The 20975-nt window shown below is 35.9% G+C and overlaps 1 protein-coding gene across 3 annotated transcripts in view; it reads left to right on the top strand.

Annotated features, from left to right (window-relative positions):
* LOC122731518 (bifunctional heparan sulfate N-deacetylase/N-sulfotransferase 3) overlaps positions 1-20975 on the top strand; it is a 230118-nt gene that overhangs the window by 60833 nt on the left and 148310 nt on the right. For all 3 annotated transcript variants that reach the window (XM_043971676.1, XM_043971674.1, XM_043971675.1), the window contains exon 3: positions 15826-15913. In XM_043971676.1, the coding sequence (XP_043827611.1) occupies positions 15826-15913 (88 nt within the window). The remainder of the gene's footprint in view (positions 1-15825; positions 15914-20975) is intronic.

Here is a 20975-nt window from a genome sequence, read left to right as displayed (position 1 = left end):
CTACTTCTGGGGCTCGAGTTTCCATGTCACATAGTCGTTAGTGGTGTTAGTTTAGGTGTTAGATGGCAGAAATTGGTGTTAGTGGTGTAATGAAAAATGGGTCTCTTTTCCACAGTACTTACTTCCCTCAACATGACTATGGAACTTGGCCTGCAAACATGGATAGTACTATGTGGAACATTGTTATTCCAAGGGTTTTGGGATTCAGGCTCTTTGGCTATCTCCATTGTTTGAGGGAAGGTCACAGTCAAGGTGGCAAGTAAGTGATGTAGTGAATAGAGCAATGGGCCTGAAGTTCAAATTCAGCCTCAGACAATTACTATGCCCTTGGGCAAGTACCTTGAACTTTCTGCCTCAATTTCCCTAGATATAATATGGTATAATAAGAGGATCTGTCTTACAGGGTTGTTTTGAGGATGAAATGAGATATTTGCAATAAGATTAACATAGTGTCTGGCACATAGTAGGTATTTAAGAGATGCTTATTCTTTCAAAATGGTGATGGTGCTGCTTTTCATTAACTGGCACATGCTGTTTCCCATCTATCTTTCAGAGTGCTTCACTCCTTCAGCTAAGCTAGATTGCTTGCCTTGTAGGTGAAAATTGGTTAGCAGTTGGTGGGGATACTCCTCCATAGGAGTTATTTCTTGGGATAATGGGTGGGATGAACTCTAAGCAGGACCTATGTTCTGGGAAATGCTGCTACTCCTAGAAATCTTGCTGGTTAAAGGGAGCCGGCATGCCTTGTGTATGAAAGTACAATATGCATTTATGATTCTTCTATTATTATTTTGTCATGCACCTTTCTTTTGAACAATACAAATTTTACATACCAAAGTGGTTATGATTGTGCCATTAATATCCATGCCTCATGGAAATACATGACAAAAAGCCAAGTGGGAATTGAGTAGTGCTTTTAAATAAATATGTATTTTATTAATTAGAACTGAAAATAAATATGTTTGAAAAATGGTAATATATGTGTCTGACACATTATTCAGCCTTTGGAATGTATGTTTGTTATAGGAAGCCATAGGCTAATTCACAATTTTCAGAAATTGTAAGTCTGATTGACCTGATGAAAGCTTCACCCTTAGACATGAGTCTACATGGGATTTATTTTGGTATTTAGATTTCAAAGCAAAAAATGAAGAAATTTATATGATTTCATATAAATTTATGGCTACATGGGAATTATTCTTGGCTCTCCAAGTGTCTGTGATCTATAGTTTAAGGACTGATGGTTAAAGTCATGGGTAGCTTATTTTGTGGATCCAGCTACAGATTAAAATCAAATTTCGGGGCAGCTAGGTGGTGCAGTGGATAGGGCACTGGCCCTGGATTCAGGAGTACCTGAGTTCAAATCCGACCTCAGACACTTAACACTTAACCAGCTGTGTGACCCTGGGAAAGTCCCTTAACTCCAATTGCCTCACTAAAAAAAAATTCAAATCTCAATCTTAAGCCATTCCCCATAAACTCAGCTCCAAGTTTTCTGTTCTTATTGACTAACTATGCCTACCTCTACTTAAGGCTCTTCTCATTTATATATGAATAGCTAAGTAATAGCCCTGTGACTAGATAAACATCCATCATTCCTTTCCCAGGGGGTTATGGTTAGGTCTCTACGTACCACTCTAGTGCAAACTGATCCATGGGTTCAGGTGTTTCAAATCAGCTTTCAACATTTTCCCCTAATACAAGAGTCTTAAAATATACATTGAAAATGACATATGATTAGTCCCCAGAAAGATAAGAAAGGGATCTTTCTTCATATCCTTTTAACACACCTTTCACAATATTTTGAAATAATGTTTTATAGTCATTTTTTATTAGAACTTGAATTACACTGAGATTCTTCATCAAACCCCAGAATAGTTGGTGGATTTAAAAAAAAGAGAAAAATCACTTAAGGAAGTGCTCCACAATTGGCTGTTAGGGAACAGAGTCAAATTACCCCCACTGATCACTCAATTAGCAGCTTCTCATTGTGGTGTTATAATGGAACATGAAATTCTCCTGAGGCTTTCTATCTGTGCTGAAAAACCTAATGTAAAAATTAATCCAAAAATTAATACACTGAGATAGCAATTTCAGGTTCTAAATTGTCTAAGTATGATGGTTAAGAGATTCACACACATGCCTATGTAAAGATAAAAGAAAATATAGTGTTCCTGGGAATAAAAGCAGATATTCTGTGGCTGGGAGATTGAGATACTTAGTTCTCCTTATCTGGAATTCTATGCATTCCCTTCATATCTCAGGGTTCCTGTTAGAAAAAAAAGTATTTTCAACTATCAACATATGGAAAAAATTAATATAGACTTATCATACACAAACCCATCTGCTGTTCGATTGAAAGAAGAAGCTGGAACTAATAGTTTCCTAAAGGCACTCTACTGTAAGGAAATGTGAAATATTTTCCCCCAGTTTAATTTTTGTAGAAAAATTAGCATTAACATTTTGATTTTTTTAAAACTCATCACCCACAAACAACATGTGATATGTACAAAACTTTAAAGTACTGAGCTAGTGTGATTAACCATAAGCCTTGGGACTTATTTTAGCATTTTTTTTCTATTTCTGCACTAATGTAATATCACTTGGCACTCAATTCTAGGTATTCCAGCAACAGCTTTCCCTCACCTGTCTATCTAAAAAGCTGCTTATAATTTATGCTTTGGGTCCAGAAGAAATAATTAGAGTGCTGTGTATTTTCCCCCTTTTCTTTCATACTGAGTTACTGAGTCCCCCCCCTCACCCCCCCCAACTCCCTTGGTCTGTTCCATGGCAGAGATTATAAAATAGATGAACATTTAGGGGAAAATCAACCCCCCCCACCACACACACACTTATCTGGAATAAAATTGAAGCACTGAGAAAAACAAGATATTATACCTACTGAGAATATCTTCCTTTTTCTTTTTCTGATAGGGTTAATTTATACTTAGAGACTCTCTCTCTCTCTCACTTATTCAGGTCAAGTAGATGGTGCAGTGCCTAGGGCTTCAGGCCTGAAGTCAGGAAGATGTAAGTCCAATCTAGCTCAGACACTTACTATCTGTATGACACTGGGTAAATCATTTAACCCTGTACACATCACTGTCCTCATCTATAAAATGAGCTGGAGAAGGAAATGGCAAACCACTCCAGAATCTTTGCCAAGAAGACCCCAAATGTGGTTACAAGAGTTGAACATGACAGCTGAACAAACAACTTTTCACTTATGAAAGGGTCAGCTTCAAAATACATTTCTTTATTATATTTGGTTTTTTTTTTTGTTGGCAGGCACTTAAATGAAAGCACACAGGCTAGGAAGTTGTTTTGGTACCAGCAATAAGCACTTACAACAAGCTTGGAAAATGATCACAACAATACGTTGAGATTATTTTCAGGTAAATGTGGACAGAGTCAATTATGATAACCTAGTAAAACTTTGATTATTTTATAATCCAGAGGATCACTGATTTCTTTAGCATGGGAATTCCTTTAACTATGAAGCTAGCAACCAATCCATGTCTTTTTTATCCTGTCCAATTTTGGTCTATACTTCCCCCCCATAATATCAATTTGATACAGTGGAAATCCCATTGCTACTTCATTCAGATGGTCTGGATTTAAATCCTACCTCTGATCCTTACCACTCAGACCACAGTGGACAAGCTACCGGACTTCCCTGAGCTTCAGTTTCCTCAATTGTAAAATGGGGGTAGAACTAGATGGTGTCTGAAGTTCCTACAACCCTAACTCTATTCCTTATGCAGTATCACACGATTTGCTACATGTCTTTTTCTAGTTCTTTTAATATTTCAGGTACATCAATAAAAATACCTGGTATTTCTGTTATCCCAGATTCTCTTTAAATGAGCAACCCACTTATTTTATGACCAGAAATGTCCTGAACCTGAATCTGAGGCTATTTCTTTTAGGCAAGTTATCCTTGGTGAAAATCTGAAGTACTCTTCCTTTTGCATTTGGATCTTTTCTTAGTCCTTTGGGCCCTAGCACTTCCTTTAATCTTATTGTGTTCATGATTCCCAGAGTTATAACATTATTGAGAGAATTATGCTTTGTTTTAAGATAGACTTGGCATTAAAGAGCTTGAGATAATTGAAGGCATTGTGCAGCTCCTCAAATGCAATTTCACTTGATCTATCTGTCTGTCTGTCTCTCTATCTTTCTCTATGTCCCTATCTCTGTCTCTCTGTCTCTCTCTGTCTCTGTCTGCCTCTTTCTCCCTGTTCTAATCTAGACCTGTCTCACTTTAGCATCTGTCCATGAGAAAGGCACTGATGAAATAGCCTAAAAAGTTTCCAGTTCAACATCATGCATAATCAGCAAAATTGGGAAAGCATACATTTATTACCCACTTGGTTTTAGGCAGATATCTTTTGACAGGTTATGACCCTCATTGGAAAAGTCTTACATAGTTCTGATATTTGACACAACCAATCACCAAAATGTCATCTACAAAGAGAAGATGGACAGTTTCTCCATCTCCCCTTTTTATGAACCTTTAACACTCTATCCTTCTTATGGGAACATTCTTTGTTTCTATCTTTGACATATAGATGTATATATATATATATGTATACATACATACACATGCATATATCATACATGTATGTAGGTGTATATATGTATATACACACATATATTTGTGTGTGTATATGGTTAGCAGAGGGGTCAGTGAGTCAGAGGGCATGACTTTTTAAAACACTTCTTTTTGCACAATTTCAAATTGTTTTCCAGGATGATTAGATCAATTCATACCTTTAAGAACAATAGATCTTTATGAAGCTTTTGCCCCAAAATTCACTATTTCCAACTTTTGGCTTTTTCATCTATTTGTTGGGTATGAGGAAAAATATCAGAGCTCTTTCAATTTGTATTTCTCATTACTGATGACTTAGAGTGATGGAGCGGAATTGAGCAAATACTTGATTGACTTGAACATTCTTTGCTTAAGCCACCTGCTGAAATTATGTATTAAATATCAGGTAATAAGACAATAAGTTATTGGGGTTTCTCCCTTTCAGACTTAGCAATTGCAAAAACTAGGCCTTTTCATATTTTGAGAAGATAATTTTGTACAATATAAAGAGTGTGAGGTCTTGAGTGGTTAGTTCCAGAAGTGGCCTAGCTTTGCAGACTTTTAAGGGGTATGAAACTTGGAGTAAGTAGTTCATTTACAGATTGAATAGCAAACATATGAAATATTTATATTTTGTTCATCTTTTAAGACATAATTTTCTTCATCAAATGTATGGGATTATTGGGTAGCTGGCCTTTAAACAGGCAGCCGGCTTTCTTCGTTACTTAATAAAAGAGTCATCCTTATTTATTTTTTTTGTTTGTTTGTTTTTATTGTTTGTTTTTGCAGGGCTATAGGGGTTAAGTGACTTGCCCAGGGTCACACAGCTAGTAAGTGTCAAGTGTCTGAGGCCGGATTTGAACTCAGGTATTCCTGAATCCAGGGCCGGTGTTCTATCCACTGCGCCACCTAGCTGCCCCCCATCCTTATTTATTGAGAAGAGAATCATTTATGGAAAAATGAATTGTTCTTTCTCATTTCCCTTTACCACTCACACTGCAGCAAGATGAATGGAAGGGTTTTCTCTTCCCAGGCCTCACACCATTAGCAATGGCACCTTATTTAGCAACTCTCCCATCAGGGGAATTTGTGCCCAGCAGAGAGTCAATTAAAAAGAGTCAAGTCTGGCAGCAAGATGATGAGCTGGATGGAGAATTAGGGTCATAGATTTCAGTATAGCCTCATGGTTCGTAGTAGGACAGAATCCAGGGGAGAAACATGAGGATAAAATTGACAACAGGGTTATAGAGTATGAGTTGCCATAGCCATGTATGTTCCTATGGCTGAACTTTCATTCAAGTGTCCTCTATTTGTGACTCCTTTTCCTGTGTATTTGTAGGGAAATGTTCCTGGATTTATGGAGGTTGTGTTTTGTTACTACTGTTCATGTTATATCATTCCAGTAAATACATTTGCATTGAACTAATTATGTCAACTGTCTGACTAGTAAAAATGAGCACACCAGTGACTACTTAAGAGATACAATCTCAGTACTCTTGACCCATGTAATGACTTGAATCTGAGACAGTTATTCCCCAAGGCCCCGAACCTTTAAACAAAATGTAAAGATCAGGAGAGAACAAAAAGACAACTACAGAAGCAATCTTTCATATGGCTATTACTATTTGCAATAATTCTTTCAAAAACTTTTGTTTACATCTTATGACCACATGTCTAGACACTCAGTCAACTGACATTTATTAAGGGCCTATTATGGGACAGGCACTGTGATAAGCCTTGGGGACACAAAAAAGCTACAAAGTATTCTATGCTCTCAAGGATCTCACAGTATAATGGGGGAGAACCCTTGTCAACAATTATGTACAAACAAGATATACACAGAATAAATCAAGGGTATTCTCAGAGGTAAGACACTAGCATTAAGGAAGATTGGGAAAGGCTTCCTACAGATGGTGGCCAGTTAGGTAAGACTTGAAGGAAGCTATGGAGGGAGAGCATTCCAAGTATGGGGTACAGCCAGTGAATGGACCAGCAGTTGAGATGGAACGTCATGTAAAAGGAATGGCAAGAAGGCCATCAGATCTCTATAAGGTGTGGGAAGTTAGGAAGGGGCCAGATTATGAAGAGTTTTAAAAGCCACACACAAACCTTGGCAAGCCAGTCAGAGGATTTTTATTTGATTCTGGAGTTTTTGTCACCAAAGTCCTTGGCGCCATCAAATGGTTCAATATCAGAAACTGATATTATTTTATTACTAGATATTATATTAGAGAATAAGCATTACAAAGTGCTTTGCTACTGTACCCTATGAACCAGGGAAACTCCATCTTATGTACAGCTGAAACCTTCCATATGCATTGTATCCCGCATTAGAATTTGAGTTTCTTTAGCAGAACCAAAAGAACATTTTAAGAACAACTTTGAGTGATTAAGTTATTTTGACTATTATACCTATTTCTCTTGGTGAGAGAAATAAGTGATAAGTAGAAGCATGTATGGAAAAAATATATATTATACATATTTATATATGTACACATATTTATATGTATTTTCATATATATGTATATGTGTGTATGTATGCATATGGGAAGAGAACATAAGACATTTTACAAGATAATTTTGTTGTATATTTGAAAGAAATAGCAAGATATGCATAGTAGCTTTGCAGTTTTGTGTGCAATCATCTTTTTATTGCACAGTTTGAAAATATTTGTTTTATTCTATAAATAAAAAATTTAAAAATAAAGGTATGAAATCCCTTCTCCCCTCCCCCACACACACTCACAACAATGTTAACTCTTTAAAAGCAGGGACTGTCTTTTTTCTATTTGTATACACAGGGTTTGGCACAATCCTGTGCACATAGCAAGTACTTAATAGCTGATTCATTTATGCATGCATACATGAATACATTGCCACTTTTTAGAGCTCTTTGATGCAAATATTGTCTTAACCAACAGATTTTTTAGCTGAAATTGATTTTTTTGTATACAAAAGCTTTGACATTTGGTGCAATAAACTTTTTGGTGGTATCTTCTGTCACACATTTGGTTAGAATTCTCTATAAAAGCTTTCGTGAACAGACAAGGGATGAAGAGTATTATAGAGGATAAAAAGGTCAATTTAGAATACATAAAATTAAAAGTTTTTGAACAAAGTAAATGCAGTTAAAATAGAAGGGAGAGAGCTAACTGTGAAAAAAATGTTTTCAGCAAATTTCTCTGAAAAGGTTCAGATATCCAAAGTATAAAAAGACCTAATTCATTTGTGTGTGTGTGTGTATGTATATGTATATGTGTATGTATATGTATATGTATATGTGTATGTGTATGTGTATGCATATATATATAGACAGATAGATGCATAGATGTATAGATGTATACACACATAAGTGTTTGTGCATAAAAATAAGTAAATGGTCAAAATATATGGAAATTTCATTCTCAAAGGAAGCTAAGCTATCTTTGACCACAAGAAAGAAAACTCTCCAAATTGTTAATTTAACAAATATGAATGAAGACAATATCTCACACTTAGCAGATCGACAATGACAGAAAAAGGAAAATCACAATTGAAGATGGGCTGCCAGAAGCACTGGTCCACTATTGGTGAAGCTATGGATTGTTCCACCTATCTGGGAAGAAGTTTGAAACCACATGAAAAAAAGTTTCTGTGCATATAATTTGCTTCAACAATACTACTAATAATAATAGATGAGACCCCAAAGAGATTTATTAAAAAATATTTATAGCATCTCTTCTTGTAGTAGCAAAAAGCTGGGAGCAAAGAGCATATCTATCAATTGGAAAATGGATTAAAATTGAGGTAATTTAATATAATGGAATATTATTATACAATAAGAAACTATTAAAGGGGAGATTTCAGAAAAACATGAAAAAACTTATATGAATTCATATAGATTAAAGTGAGCAGAAAAGAACAATTTTTACAGTACCAGCATCATAAAGAAAAAATAATTTTGCAAGAACAATTGCAGAAGACTAATGATGAAACATGTTATCCATTTCCTGAAAAGAGAGATGGACTTGAAGTGCGAAATTAGACTTTTTTTTTGGAGATGGTACATGTTTGAAATTTTTAAATTGACTTTGCTTATTTATTACAAAGTTTGTGTCTGTGTCTTTGTGTGCATGTGTGTGTATATTTCCCTTGGGCAGAGGTGAGTGGTAGATGTGGGCTAGTGATAGTGTTGACAAGAAAAGAAAAGAGAGTCACAGAAGCATTTTTTTTGGGGGGGGGCAATGAGAGTTAAGTGACTCACTCAAGGTCACACAGCCAGTGTCAAGTGTCTGAGACTGGATTTGAACTCCCGTCCTCCTGAATTCAGGGCCAATGCTTTATCCACTGAGCCACCTAGCTGCCCCCAGAAGCATTTTTAAAATGTACAAAATACAACGAGGAATTTAAGAAAGACAGTTTTAAATGTAAGATTGAAATTATATACTTTAAAAAAGCAATCTATATGTTACATTCATATTTCCAAATCTCTTTTTTCTATATTTCCATATGAAAATGTTATTTTTTATTGTTATGTTAGTATAATTATAATAGCCAGAGTTGTAAAAAGAACCTGCATCATTTCTCCTTCATTTAACTTTTCTTTTCAAAATAAATTTTCTGTTATCATCCCCTGTGTTTTGCAAATGAGCTCATCCTCTATACAGTGTGAATTATTCTAATAAAGGAAAGATGTTAAACATTTTAAAAAATGTCACTAAATAATTAGAGATGAAAAGGAAGGCAGTGAGGTTTACTACTTTTTTCAAAAATTGAACTATGAATATTCAGTGTTTAGATAGTTTGTATACTTCAAATATTTATATATACTAGGGAACAGTGGATAGAAGACTGGCCTTGAATTTAGAAAGATTTAGATTCAAGTCCTGACTATGTGACATGCTATCTATGTAACTATGGACAATTAACTTGAAACCTCTGTGTCCCAGGAACCACCATATAAATTATAGTTTAGCTATAGAACTACCTTTGTGGAAGTGGTCACTGTTCTGGGAGGTCTGTATTCTGATGAAATAATAGATCTAGACCAAGAAATAAAATCAAATTGTTGGCTAAGGATAATCAATCTATCAATATTTATTAAACTCTTACTCTGTGCCAGTCACTGTACTTAGCACTGGGAACATAAAAAGGGCAAAAGACTATTGCTGGCATCAAGGAGTTTACAATCTAATGGTAGAGACAACATTTAAACAAATATATACACATCAAGCTGTTTACAGGATGAGGGAATAATTAGCAGAAGGAAGGCACTAGAATTAAGGGGAGTTGCGGAAAGTTTCTTTTAGAAAGCAGAATTTTAGTTGGGACTTAAAGAATAATCACAAACTAACTTGAAGTTTAAGAAAAAGTAAATTATTTTCCAAAATTGACAAATATATCACCACTACCATTTCCATATCTGATAATGCAACATGCATTACTAATATGTACTCTCAACAGGGCTTTGAGCTAAGTGACAAGACCATCATCCTCTAAAAGCTTCCATTCTACTTAGTGATACACTGTCTAGACAGATAAATCAATAGCAGGAAGATCTAAGAACAGGCTTGATTTGGTAGATCTCACGTAGTAACACAGGTCCTGGGATATAGGGTGTGCGCAGGGAAGACTAGTCCCCCTGGGGTGAGTGTTGTTGAGCCTTTTACAGGGCTGCTTTCAACTTTGGTTGTCCACTTAATTCACTCAACTCTCACCTGTGGCTCCAAGAAATGGTAGAATGCATGGCAGCCATACCCCCAGCAAACCATTTAGGCTGACAGGCTAAATAAGATTGAGGGTAATCAAGGGGTCTCAAACCCTTTGGTAAATTGCAGGGGGCAGTGTTTATTCCAAACATGTGAAGACTTCCCCTTGTGGAATGGACAAATGAGAACAATTTGTTCCAATATTCATGAAGGTAGCTAAAGCAGACACTTATGGAATGTTTAGAGCTTGGTTAGACATTGAAAACCAAGGTGATCCACTGCATCCAAATGTTCATGTGGACTACTTGTGCCTGACCTGTGGAAGAGCCTTCTGAGATCATATTGGTCTGATTAGCTACAGTCAGACACACTGTACCTTGACTCCAATATAGTGATGTAATTTTGGTTCTCTTTAAGAAGGAAGAATAGGGCAGCTGGTGGCGCAATGAATAGAGCACCGGCCCTGGATTCAGAAGGACCTGACTTCAAATCCTGCCTCAGACATTTAATACTTACTAGCTGTGTGACCCTGGGAAAGTCACTTAACCCCAATTGCCTCACCAAAAAAAAAAAACCCAAACAAAAATAAAGAAGAAAGAATAAAAACTAACACATATACATGTCCATTCATAAAAGACTACTTGCACAGGTGAGAATATATTGCAGGAAACTAGAAATCGAACAAAAAGACTCGTGAACCAGGTGTTATTTCAAACAAGGAAAGGAAGAGCATGTATACTAACATAAATAAGCAACATAAAACCTTTTATTGTTTCTTTTAATTTTAATGTTTGCCTCTCTCTTTGATGTACTGTAATTCATGCTAACAAAGGGGCTTGGATAGCATTTGAAGAAATATAAAAGCCCACACTTTGTCCAATTTTCACAGTTCTATTTTGTCAGATTACCTTTCATTTTGCCTCCCACAAATTCATCCCATTAGATTTTTAGCTGGTAGTATAAAGAATAGAGGAACTGAGAAGTCAGTGGGGCATCATAAGGATTCAAAAGTTGAAAGACCAAATTTTGGTCCCAGTGAAGATTTTTTAAATTGTATTCAATTGCTTTCTCCCTATATGCTTTTCTCCAACAGTTTCATTTGGACATTATAATCTTTTAAAATATTTTTTAAAAAATATTTTGTGTTAATATCAAGTAAACAATTTCATCTATTCCCTACCCCACAGAAATGGTTCTATACATAAGAAATGAATATTCTGTCTTCATGGATGCAGAGAAGAGGAAATAATCGCTCATACTTATATAACAATTTACAACACATATCTTTCCTGCTATCCTTACAGGCATTTTGATCACCATTTGGTAGATGAGGGAATTGAAGATCAGAAAGATTAAAGGATTTCAGAGAATCACAAAATCTCAGAGAAAGAACATACCTCCAATGTCATGTTGTTCGACCCATAAGTGAAGAATTCTTTCTATGACATTGCACTGAAGAAGTCTTTTTTTTTTTTTGAAGACTTCAAATGAGAAGAAACTTTCTGCCTCTCCAGGCAACCCATTTTACTTTAGTATAAATATAATTGGGGGCAGCTAGGTGGCACAGTGGATAGAGCACTGGCCCTGGATTCAGGAGGACCTGAGTTCAAATCCGGCCTCAGACACTTAACACTTACTAGCTTGTGTGACCCTGGGCAAGTCACTTAACCCCAATTGCCCCTCAAAAAAAAAAACCCAATAAATATAATTGTTAGGAAGTTTTTCAGACTTAAATTTGTTTCTCTGTAATTTCCATCCTTCATTCTTTGTTCTGCCTTCTTGGGACAAGTAGAACAAGTTAAATCACTCAGTTGAATAAGAGCCTTCCAGATACTTGAAGAGGGCTAACTTGTCCTTTGGGTTGTCTTTTTCTAGTCTAACCAGCCTTGTATCCTTCAAATGATCCTAAAGGACACAGAAATGGGGACCTTCATTCTCATAGTCACTTTCCCCTAGATGCTCTTTGATTTACCAACCCCCCTGTTAAACCAAGGTACCCTGAACCAAATAGGACTTTGATAACAATATGGATTCCCTAGGCTCTCAAGGCATAGCAAATAATCACTAGAGTAATGGACTTGGAATTAGGAAGACCTGAGTTAAACTCTTGCTCCAAACACATACTAGTTACATGATCTTGGACAAGTCCCTTAATCGATCTGTGCCTCAGTTTCCTACCAGAATTTTTCTGAAGATCAAACAAAATAGCATGTAAATACTTTATAAAATTTAAAACACTATAAAATTATATTTATTATTATTAAAATATAGCTACCTTTTAAATTTTAGATATCAGGTATTTTTATTTTATTTTATTTATTTTTTTATTTTTTGCAGGGCACTGGGGGTTAAGGGACTTGCCCAGAGTCACACAGCTAGTAAGTGTCAAGTGTCTGAGGCCGGATTTGAACTCAGGTCCTCCTGAATCCAGGGCTGGTGCTCTATCCACTGCGCCACCTAGCTGCCCCTGTCAGTTATTTTTAAGCTAGCTGTAGACCCTAGTTCTCCAAATGTAGTCTGATGGGACTAGGTACAATAGAACTATTCCATCCTTATTCCTGGGTATTATGTCTCCTGTACTGTAGCCTAAAATTGCATGAACTTACTTGGTTGCCATATTATAGTGATGATTCATATTGAAACTGTAACCTACAAAGTCCACTAAATCTTTTTTCAGATGAACTACCTTCTAACATCACCTTTTCCATCTTGTCCTTATAAGATTGACTTTAAAAAAAAAAAAAACAAAAACAAGTGTAGTAGTCTTACATTTATCCCTCTTAAAATTTGTCTTCTTGGATTCAGTCCAACATTCTAGTCCCTCAAGATATTTTTTAAACCCATCTGATGTTTTTGTTCTCCCTCTGAGGAGCTTTGTGTCATATGTAAATTGGATAAGCAGGCCATCTATGTTTTGCCCAAAATTACATGATTATTATTTGAGGGGACTGGAATTTATATGCCAGTCTTCTGAAGCCAAGTCGAATAATTCTTGCTATCACACTAAATAGTTAAAGGTGTACCATTTAATACAGAACCATTAAAAGCAAACATAATGGGTTTAATAACAATTTTTATGGGTTCATCCTCTTCAGCTTCCCCCCGAATATCCTGTAGCTCTTTGGCCAGTGTTTTGTGTGGAAGAAAGGTAGATAAAGTTCTTTAAAAGGCCATAAAGGCAATGAATGCATATGCTTATGTAGATTTTCTTCAGGAAGGAACTATATTCTTGAAATGATCATCAGAGTTAAAGTGTTGATAAAGACAAAACATTGAATTTAGACTTAGATGAATTGCATTATAATCAACCTTCTGACACATTAGCAGATCTCAAATCAATGACAGGGAAAATCAATGGAAAGAGTACTAGGTTTGGGGTAAGAGCACTTTGGCTGCATCCTGAATCTGCTACTTACTATTTATGTCACCTTGGAAAAGTTGCATGATTACTCTAAGACTCAGGATCATTATTTGTAAAACTGAAGGCAGTTGGATGAGATAACTATAAAAGTCCCTTCTATCTCTAAAATTTGTGACCTATTTACCCCACCAAACCTCAATTTCCCCAACTGTGAAATGACATTAATAATAGCTATCATATTTCAAGAAGTTCTTAAAATGTAGATTAAATTAATTCATACTTTGATGTCCAATATAAATTTTGAACCTTATTAGTGTTCCAAAGACAAAATTAAGTTACATATTGAGAAAGAGGACACCTGCCCAGAACATATAAATCCATGCTAAATATCATATATTACATTTTGTTGCCACTGAAATGTGTACAATAACTGCTGAAAATGAACTTAAACTACTATAATGCTATTTCTGAAATGCAACTTCGAGAATGCGGGGAAATATAGAAATCTGCTATCTGATGTTATAAGCTTGCTCTTTTTAGTAATAATAGAATAAGCCTATGTCAACCAAATATAAAAATGAATAAAATCATTTTGACATAATATTCAATGAAAAGTTATATTTATATTTATATGTTTATTTTTTTGTCCTCAATGGAAATATTTAACAAGGGCAACTAGGTGGCGTAAAGGATAAAGCACTGGCCTTGTATTCAGGAGGGACCTGAGTTCAAATCTAGCCTAAGACACTTGACACTTAATAGCTGTGTGACCCTGGGCAAGTCACTTAACCCTCATTACCCCCCAAAACCAAAAAACCCCCGCTATAGCACAATCATCCTTACAGCTTCTCCAAAGGGCCTTGAATGTCACTGAGGAAAAAATGGAGCATAACAAAAGAAACAGGACTACACCTAGATTTAGAGAATGTGGATGTGATTTTTTGATCTTCCATTCTCTGCCTCTGTGACCTCATTGGGTCAAATATTTTTCAATTGTAAAATGAAGGGCATGGACTAGATTGCCTACAAGGGGTTCTAAATCTATGATCTATGGCAGGTTATATTTAGGGTGAATGTATTGATGTGGCATTATCTCCTTTGGAAAGATTATCATATAGCACAGGATGAGGCCATCTTTTAAAGATCAGAAAGATATTTGAAAAATTACAATCTGTTTCTTTCAGATTTTTTCTGCATTTGCTAATTATTGCATTTGGGCTGATAGGTTAGAAACCATGGGTTTACATGGAAACAAGCAACATGTGCAGACTGGAGTCTAGTCCTCTGGATGCAGAGCAGATGTTAGTTTTCTTCTCCTAACTCTTTCCAATTGCCACTTTTTGCTAGTATCTTAAAAAAAAAAGAGTAAAATAGATAATGCTTTTGTTTTAGTATAATCCAAAGCTCTTCTCTTACGGGGTGGTTCTTGACTCAAGTTTTTACATGACAATTACTTGTTGCTATTAATTTTTTCCATGTGAAAAGCATTAATTTTATGGTGTGCATCACCCTAAGAAAGTGTGTTTCAAAAATTATTTGTGGGGCAGCTAGGTGGCTCAGTGGATAAAGCACCGGCCCTGAATTCAGGAGGACCTGAGTTCAAAGCCGGCCTCAGACACGTAACACTTACTAGCTGTGTGACCCTGGGCAAGTCACTTAACCCCCATTGCCTCTCAAAAAAAAAAATATATATATATATATGTTTGCACAGTGGAACAGCTGGGAAGCTATGTGGCACAGTGGATAGAGTGACCAGCCAGGAGTCAGGAAGACCTGAGTTCAAATCTTGCCTCAGACACTTACTAGCTTTGTGACCCTGGGCAAATTACTTAACCCTTTTACCTTCAGTTTCCTCATCTATAAAATAACCTGGAGAAATACCAAGGGGGCAGCTAGGTGTTACAGTGGATAAAGTACCCACCCTGGATTCAGTAGGACCTGAGTTCAAATCTGACCTTAGGCACTTGATACTTACTAGCTGTGTGACCCTGGGCAAGTCACTTAACCCTCATTGCCCCACAAAAAACAAAAACAAAAGAAATGCTAAATCTTGCCTAGAAAACTCCAAAGGGGGTCATAATGAGTCAGATACAACAGAAAAATGACTTAACAAACACAGCAAAGTAGACCAGTTGCCATTCTTTCTCTGATGATATATATATATATTTTAAAATCTTTTTCAGGCACTGCTTGATACTCAGAATCTTTTGAGAGCTCAAATCACAAATTTTACTTTCAACCTGGGATTTTCAGGGAAGTTTTATCATACAGGTAAGCTTTTGTCTTGTTTTAAGTCAAACCTCTTTCAATTTTATTGCTAGTATACTACAATACAATGAACATTTAAGTATCAACTATATATCAGGCACTGTACTAAGAGCTGGAAACAGTAGATTTGTGTACAAGGGTTCAAGTAATGACCTTTTATAGTATGGTTGTTAGTTACTAGACTTAATAACACATACGATAGGAAATATCTCAAAATATTCCTTATACTATGCATTAGGATGTCTGGCATAATCAACCTGTGATCTTGAGTCTTAAAACTGAATGTATATTATCTAAATTTAACATTTAAGTAACTATATAAAAAACAGTGAGGGTAATTTCATGTGGGTGTAAATACTTTGGTGGTTTTCATTCTGTTATAATGACACATGAATTACTCTGAATTTGTGTAGATGGTGCCTTAAAAGCTTTAATATTATAAAGTGCACTTTTGTGTCTATTCATTTGCCACTGATGTTACTAGAAATCTCACATTTACCTGGTGATTTCAATTCATTTCAATAAATATTAAGCAACTGTTTTGTGCTCCATAATGCTCTATGTTTTTGTGTTTTAACATCCTTTTTTTTTTAAAGGAAGGGATAATATTGTAGATGTAGGTTACAGTATATTCCATTTCCATGGAATTTCACAAGGTCTTGATACAAGAAACCTCTGTAGCATATATACATATATATATATATATATGTATGTACGTATAGAAATATATTTGTGTGTGTGTACATATATATATATAGTTATAGTTATAATTATAGTTTTTTCACATTCAGCTTGTGTAGTTTATAAATAGGAAACATTGATTCTATCCAGGGGTGAGCTTTCAAGGAAAAATAAAAGCATTCACAACACACTTTTAAGTTTAATCTGTATTAACATTTTCTCTATCACCTTCTTGTCAAGACATTCAACAAAACAATATATCAAGCCATGATTTGTACTGTTGGCCAGTTTCTGAGGTGTAAATGCTCACGCAGAAAACATAATGAGTTCTTATGAGCCAGTTAAAGCTGACTCCATCACACCTGTGTCTCCATCACATCTGGAGAGAGCAAGATATGGTAAAAGATCACAGATCAAAAGGCTATCAGAGCTGGAAAGTATCTGAAAATGTAGACACACACAAACAACAGTTGTTTCTATAACATGACAAACAAGTGGCCATGCAGCTGTTACTTGAAAACTCCCAGTGAGGGAGAGCCTTTGCCAAGGCAGCATATTCACTTTGGGGTGGCTCATTAGCTGCTGATTTTGTTTTTGTTTCTGCTTTTCCTTTAATCAAGTCTAGATTTTGCTCTTTGCAATGTCCATCCATTGTTCCTACTTTTGCTCACTAGAACCAAACATGTATAACTAGTCTACTAGGTTAACAGCCTTTCAAATAATACTTAATGTCATCCATCAAATTCTTCCTAACTCTTATCCAGGATGAAGATCTCCAATTATTTCAATCTAATTGTTACAGTATGAAACTTGAAGCTATGAAGTAATTTCCTAACTTCCCTAAAATAACTAAATACACATTATTACTATGATTATTTTGTTTTTGTATGAGCCCCGTGTATATAGAACATTATAAAATAACCAGTGATGGAAATTAATCTATCAAGGAATCTTTTTTTTTTTTTTTTTGGCGGGGCAAAGGGGGTTAAGTGACTTGCCCAGGGTCACACAGCTAGTAAGTGTCAAGTGTCTGAGGCCGGATTTGAACTCAGGTAATCCTGAATCCAGGGCTTGTGCTTTATCCACTACGTTACCTAGCTGCCCCTCTATCAAGGAATCTTAGCACATACCTCTGCAATTTACAGCCTTTGATATTTGCCAAGGATACTAGGGGGTTAAGTGACTTGCTCAAAGTAACAAAGCCAGTTTGTCAGAACTCAGGTCTTATGAATTTTCAGGATAGCTCTCAATACTCTATGTCATACCTTTTTGTAGCCCTTACAGGAAATCATTGGATTCTAAGATCATTCAGCTTTGGAAGAACAATCATCTTGTCTTTTTATTTTGCACAATATTTTTTATATTAAATATGATTATCTGTTTCACAGAGCTAGGAAGGAAAGGGCATAGTTATTATTGATGGCAGTAGAATAGTCATTGGAGACACCTAAAATGACCTTAAAAAAATGATTGTGTTTGTGTGTGTGTGTGTGTAAGAGTGTTTTTGAGTAGAGAGAGAAAATATGGTATGTTAAAGCTCTGTAATTATTGTAAAATAGAAATGAGAATGGTGATTATTACAGTTTTTGTTTTTGTATGAATATTGTTTTAAATATTTAAGAAAATTCTTCCTACTCTTTCTGATTCCCCAATTAGATATATAAAATGGAAGTCGATATACTTTCCACTTAAATATATATATTTAAAAATTTTATTTTGGCTAGGCCATGAGGGTTAAGTGACTTGCCCAAGGTCACAGAGCTAGTAAGCATCAAGTGTCTGAGGCCAGATTTCAATGCAGGTTCAAGGGCCTGAAGTGTCAAGTGTCTGAGGCCGGATTTGAACTCAGGTCCTCCTGAATCAAGGGCCGTTGCTTTATCCACTGCACCACCTAGCTGCCCCATAAATATTTTTTTAATATAACCACAGAGAATCCAAAGTTCAAAGGATGGAGGGAAACTAGATGGCACAGTTGATAAAGCACCAGACCTGGATTCAGGAGGACCTGAGTTCAAATCTGACCTCAGACACTTGACACTTACTAGCTGTGTGACCCATGGCAAGTCACTTAACCCTTATTGCCCTGCCAAAATAAACAAACCAACCCCAAAAATAAATAAATAAAAGCAAAAACAAACAAAAGTTCAAAAGATCTGTGTTCTTATCAGTATGAGTATTCCTTCTAATAATAATGCACATCACAACTCATCCATGCCTATGCATCCCAAATGACTTCTCCATTTCCATGCCTAACAACATGGGGTCTGGCCAAAAGAGAATCAGTAAAATTAGGAAATCAAAATTTGGCTGCATAGTCATGACATATTTTTAATTGTTGAGTTAAATTTATAAAAACTTACCTATATCTGAAACCACATCTGAATTAGACATATAGCTAGTCAGCTACAATGCAATTATTATTGTCAAATAATCTTTCTAGTTTGTCCAGTACAATACAGCAGAGACATGTGATGGTTACAAAACAAAAAGCCCAACCCTTTAAAAGGAAGAATTTTAGTATTAGTTCTAATCTATATTTCTACCTTTGATCAGGTTTTATTGTTATTGTTTCTAAGGAGGCAAGTGACTAAACAGTAAGCAGAAAGCCCATCAAGTTTAGTCTTTTAGAAATGTTTTTAGTCTTTACATCACCAGGTACTTAGCAATAAGCTCTTGAAAGAAATAGCATTGAAGTAAGAAGAAGAAAAAAATATCAGCAAAGATAGAGTTAAAAAGTATAAAGAGGCAAGAACAAGTCAATTGTGCTGTTAATGGAGATAAAGTCATGAGGGCTGCAAGCTTCCCTAGTGCAATTCCTGCATCCTTTGGATTTATGGATCCTTTTATGTTGAATTCAGGAGAGATAATGGGTCATTTTTCCAAGGAGCTCTTAGAATCTGTCTCTTAGTATTGAAATAAAATGAAGCCCTTGGGCTGGACTAACAAGAAAAATAAGCTAGAGGTGGGTTAAAAGAAAAATGCAGACAAGACATTTGGGAAGGGAGGGTGGGGCAGAGTTGAGGGATAATTGTGAAGGATTATTTACATTAACTGTAAAACATGAAGATCCAAGTGAAAAGGTCTCCCTCCAGAAAGGGAGCTTACCCATTTCTTTTCTGTGCTTCTCTTAGCTCTGGTTTTAAGCACAGACATCTGGCAGTTGAACTAGGATCGAGGAATGAAATGATTACCTAAGGTTCCCCAAGAGAATGAGTACTCACAAGGCTCTATGCTCTCAGCTACCTCTTAGGGTGGGAAAGCAACAGCTGAAGTAGCTGTTATCACACAGTTAGTATGATATCTCACTGAAACACGAATAATAATTATAAAGGGATGGGGGTAAAGATGGAAAGACAACCACCACCACAATATAGTGAGGAGGATCATGAGGTGCATAATGATAGGAAACGCGCTATTAGAAACAACTTGCCTTCAGCATATTATAGTGGGAAGAAGTCTGGATGCATAACCCAAAGCCCTGTGTTCAAATCCTGTCCTTGTTACTAATGGTAATTTTTTTTGTTGTGTTATTTGTTTTTGCTTTTGTTTTTTTAATGAGGCAATTGGGGTTAAGTGACTTGCCCAGGGTCACACAGCTAGTAAGTGTTAAGTGTCTGAGGCCACATTTGAACTCAGGTACTCCTGACTCCAGGGCCGGTGCTCTATCCACTGTGCCACCTAGCTGCCCCTGTTATTTGTTTTTGAAGTTTAGTTCTTTGTTAGTAGAAACCTCTGGTAAGGAACTCCCTCTAGCAGTAAAGAATAGAACCTTCTCTTCCACTTAGAGTCTTGAAGAGTTGATTGAAATTCTGAAAGATTTAGTGATTTGGCCAGGGTCAAACTGTGTGTATCATTTAGGGCTCTGAGTTGAGTCCACATCTTTCTGCCTCCTTAGTCATCAAATAGGCAAATAAAATAATAACATTAATTTGTAAAGTGTTTTCCCATCCACCTGTGAAGTACATATTTTAATTACTATTGTACCCAATTTATAGGTGAGAAAATTGAGGGTCAGAGAGGTTAAATGATTTGCTCATAATCGTCCAAGATAATCCCCATGAACTTCAGCTTCGTCATCAGTAAAAATGATCCCTGAAGTCACTTCCTATACTAATCCCTATATTTCTGTGTCAAACAAAGGCATTTTTACCAACACAATCTTTGCTCATGCCTCAAAATGTTTAGGTCTCTTTTTTGCCTTTTGACCATTAGTCATTCTACAGTTGCTTGGTCCAATCTCTTTGGTGCTCTAGAGAGAGATACTAAACCATAGAAATCTTGGGAATAGAACCTAAGCTGTTGACATGAATGACTTTGGTCATGATAGTTGATCAATTTCTGCTATACAGACATACAAGTGGGTAAGTGTCCACAGCCACCAAAT

This window comes from Dromiciops gliroides, chromosome 6 (genome assembly GCF_019393635.1).
Source record: "Dromiciops gliroides isolate mDroGli1 chromosome 6, mDroGli1.pri, whole genome shotgun sequence".
In the NCBI taxonomy this organism is placed as follows: Eukaryota; Metazoa; Chordata; class Mammalia; order Microbiotheria; family Microbiotheriidae; genus Dromiciops; species Dromiciops gliroides.
Note: the sequence above shows the minus strand (reverse complement) of the source record. Positions and strands in the feature narration are given on the sequence as shown.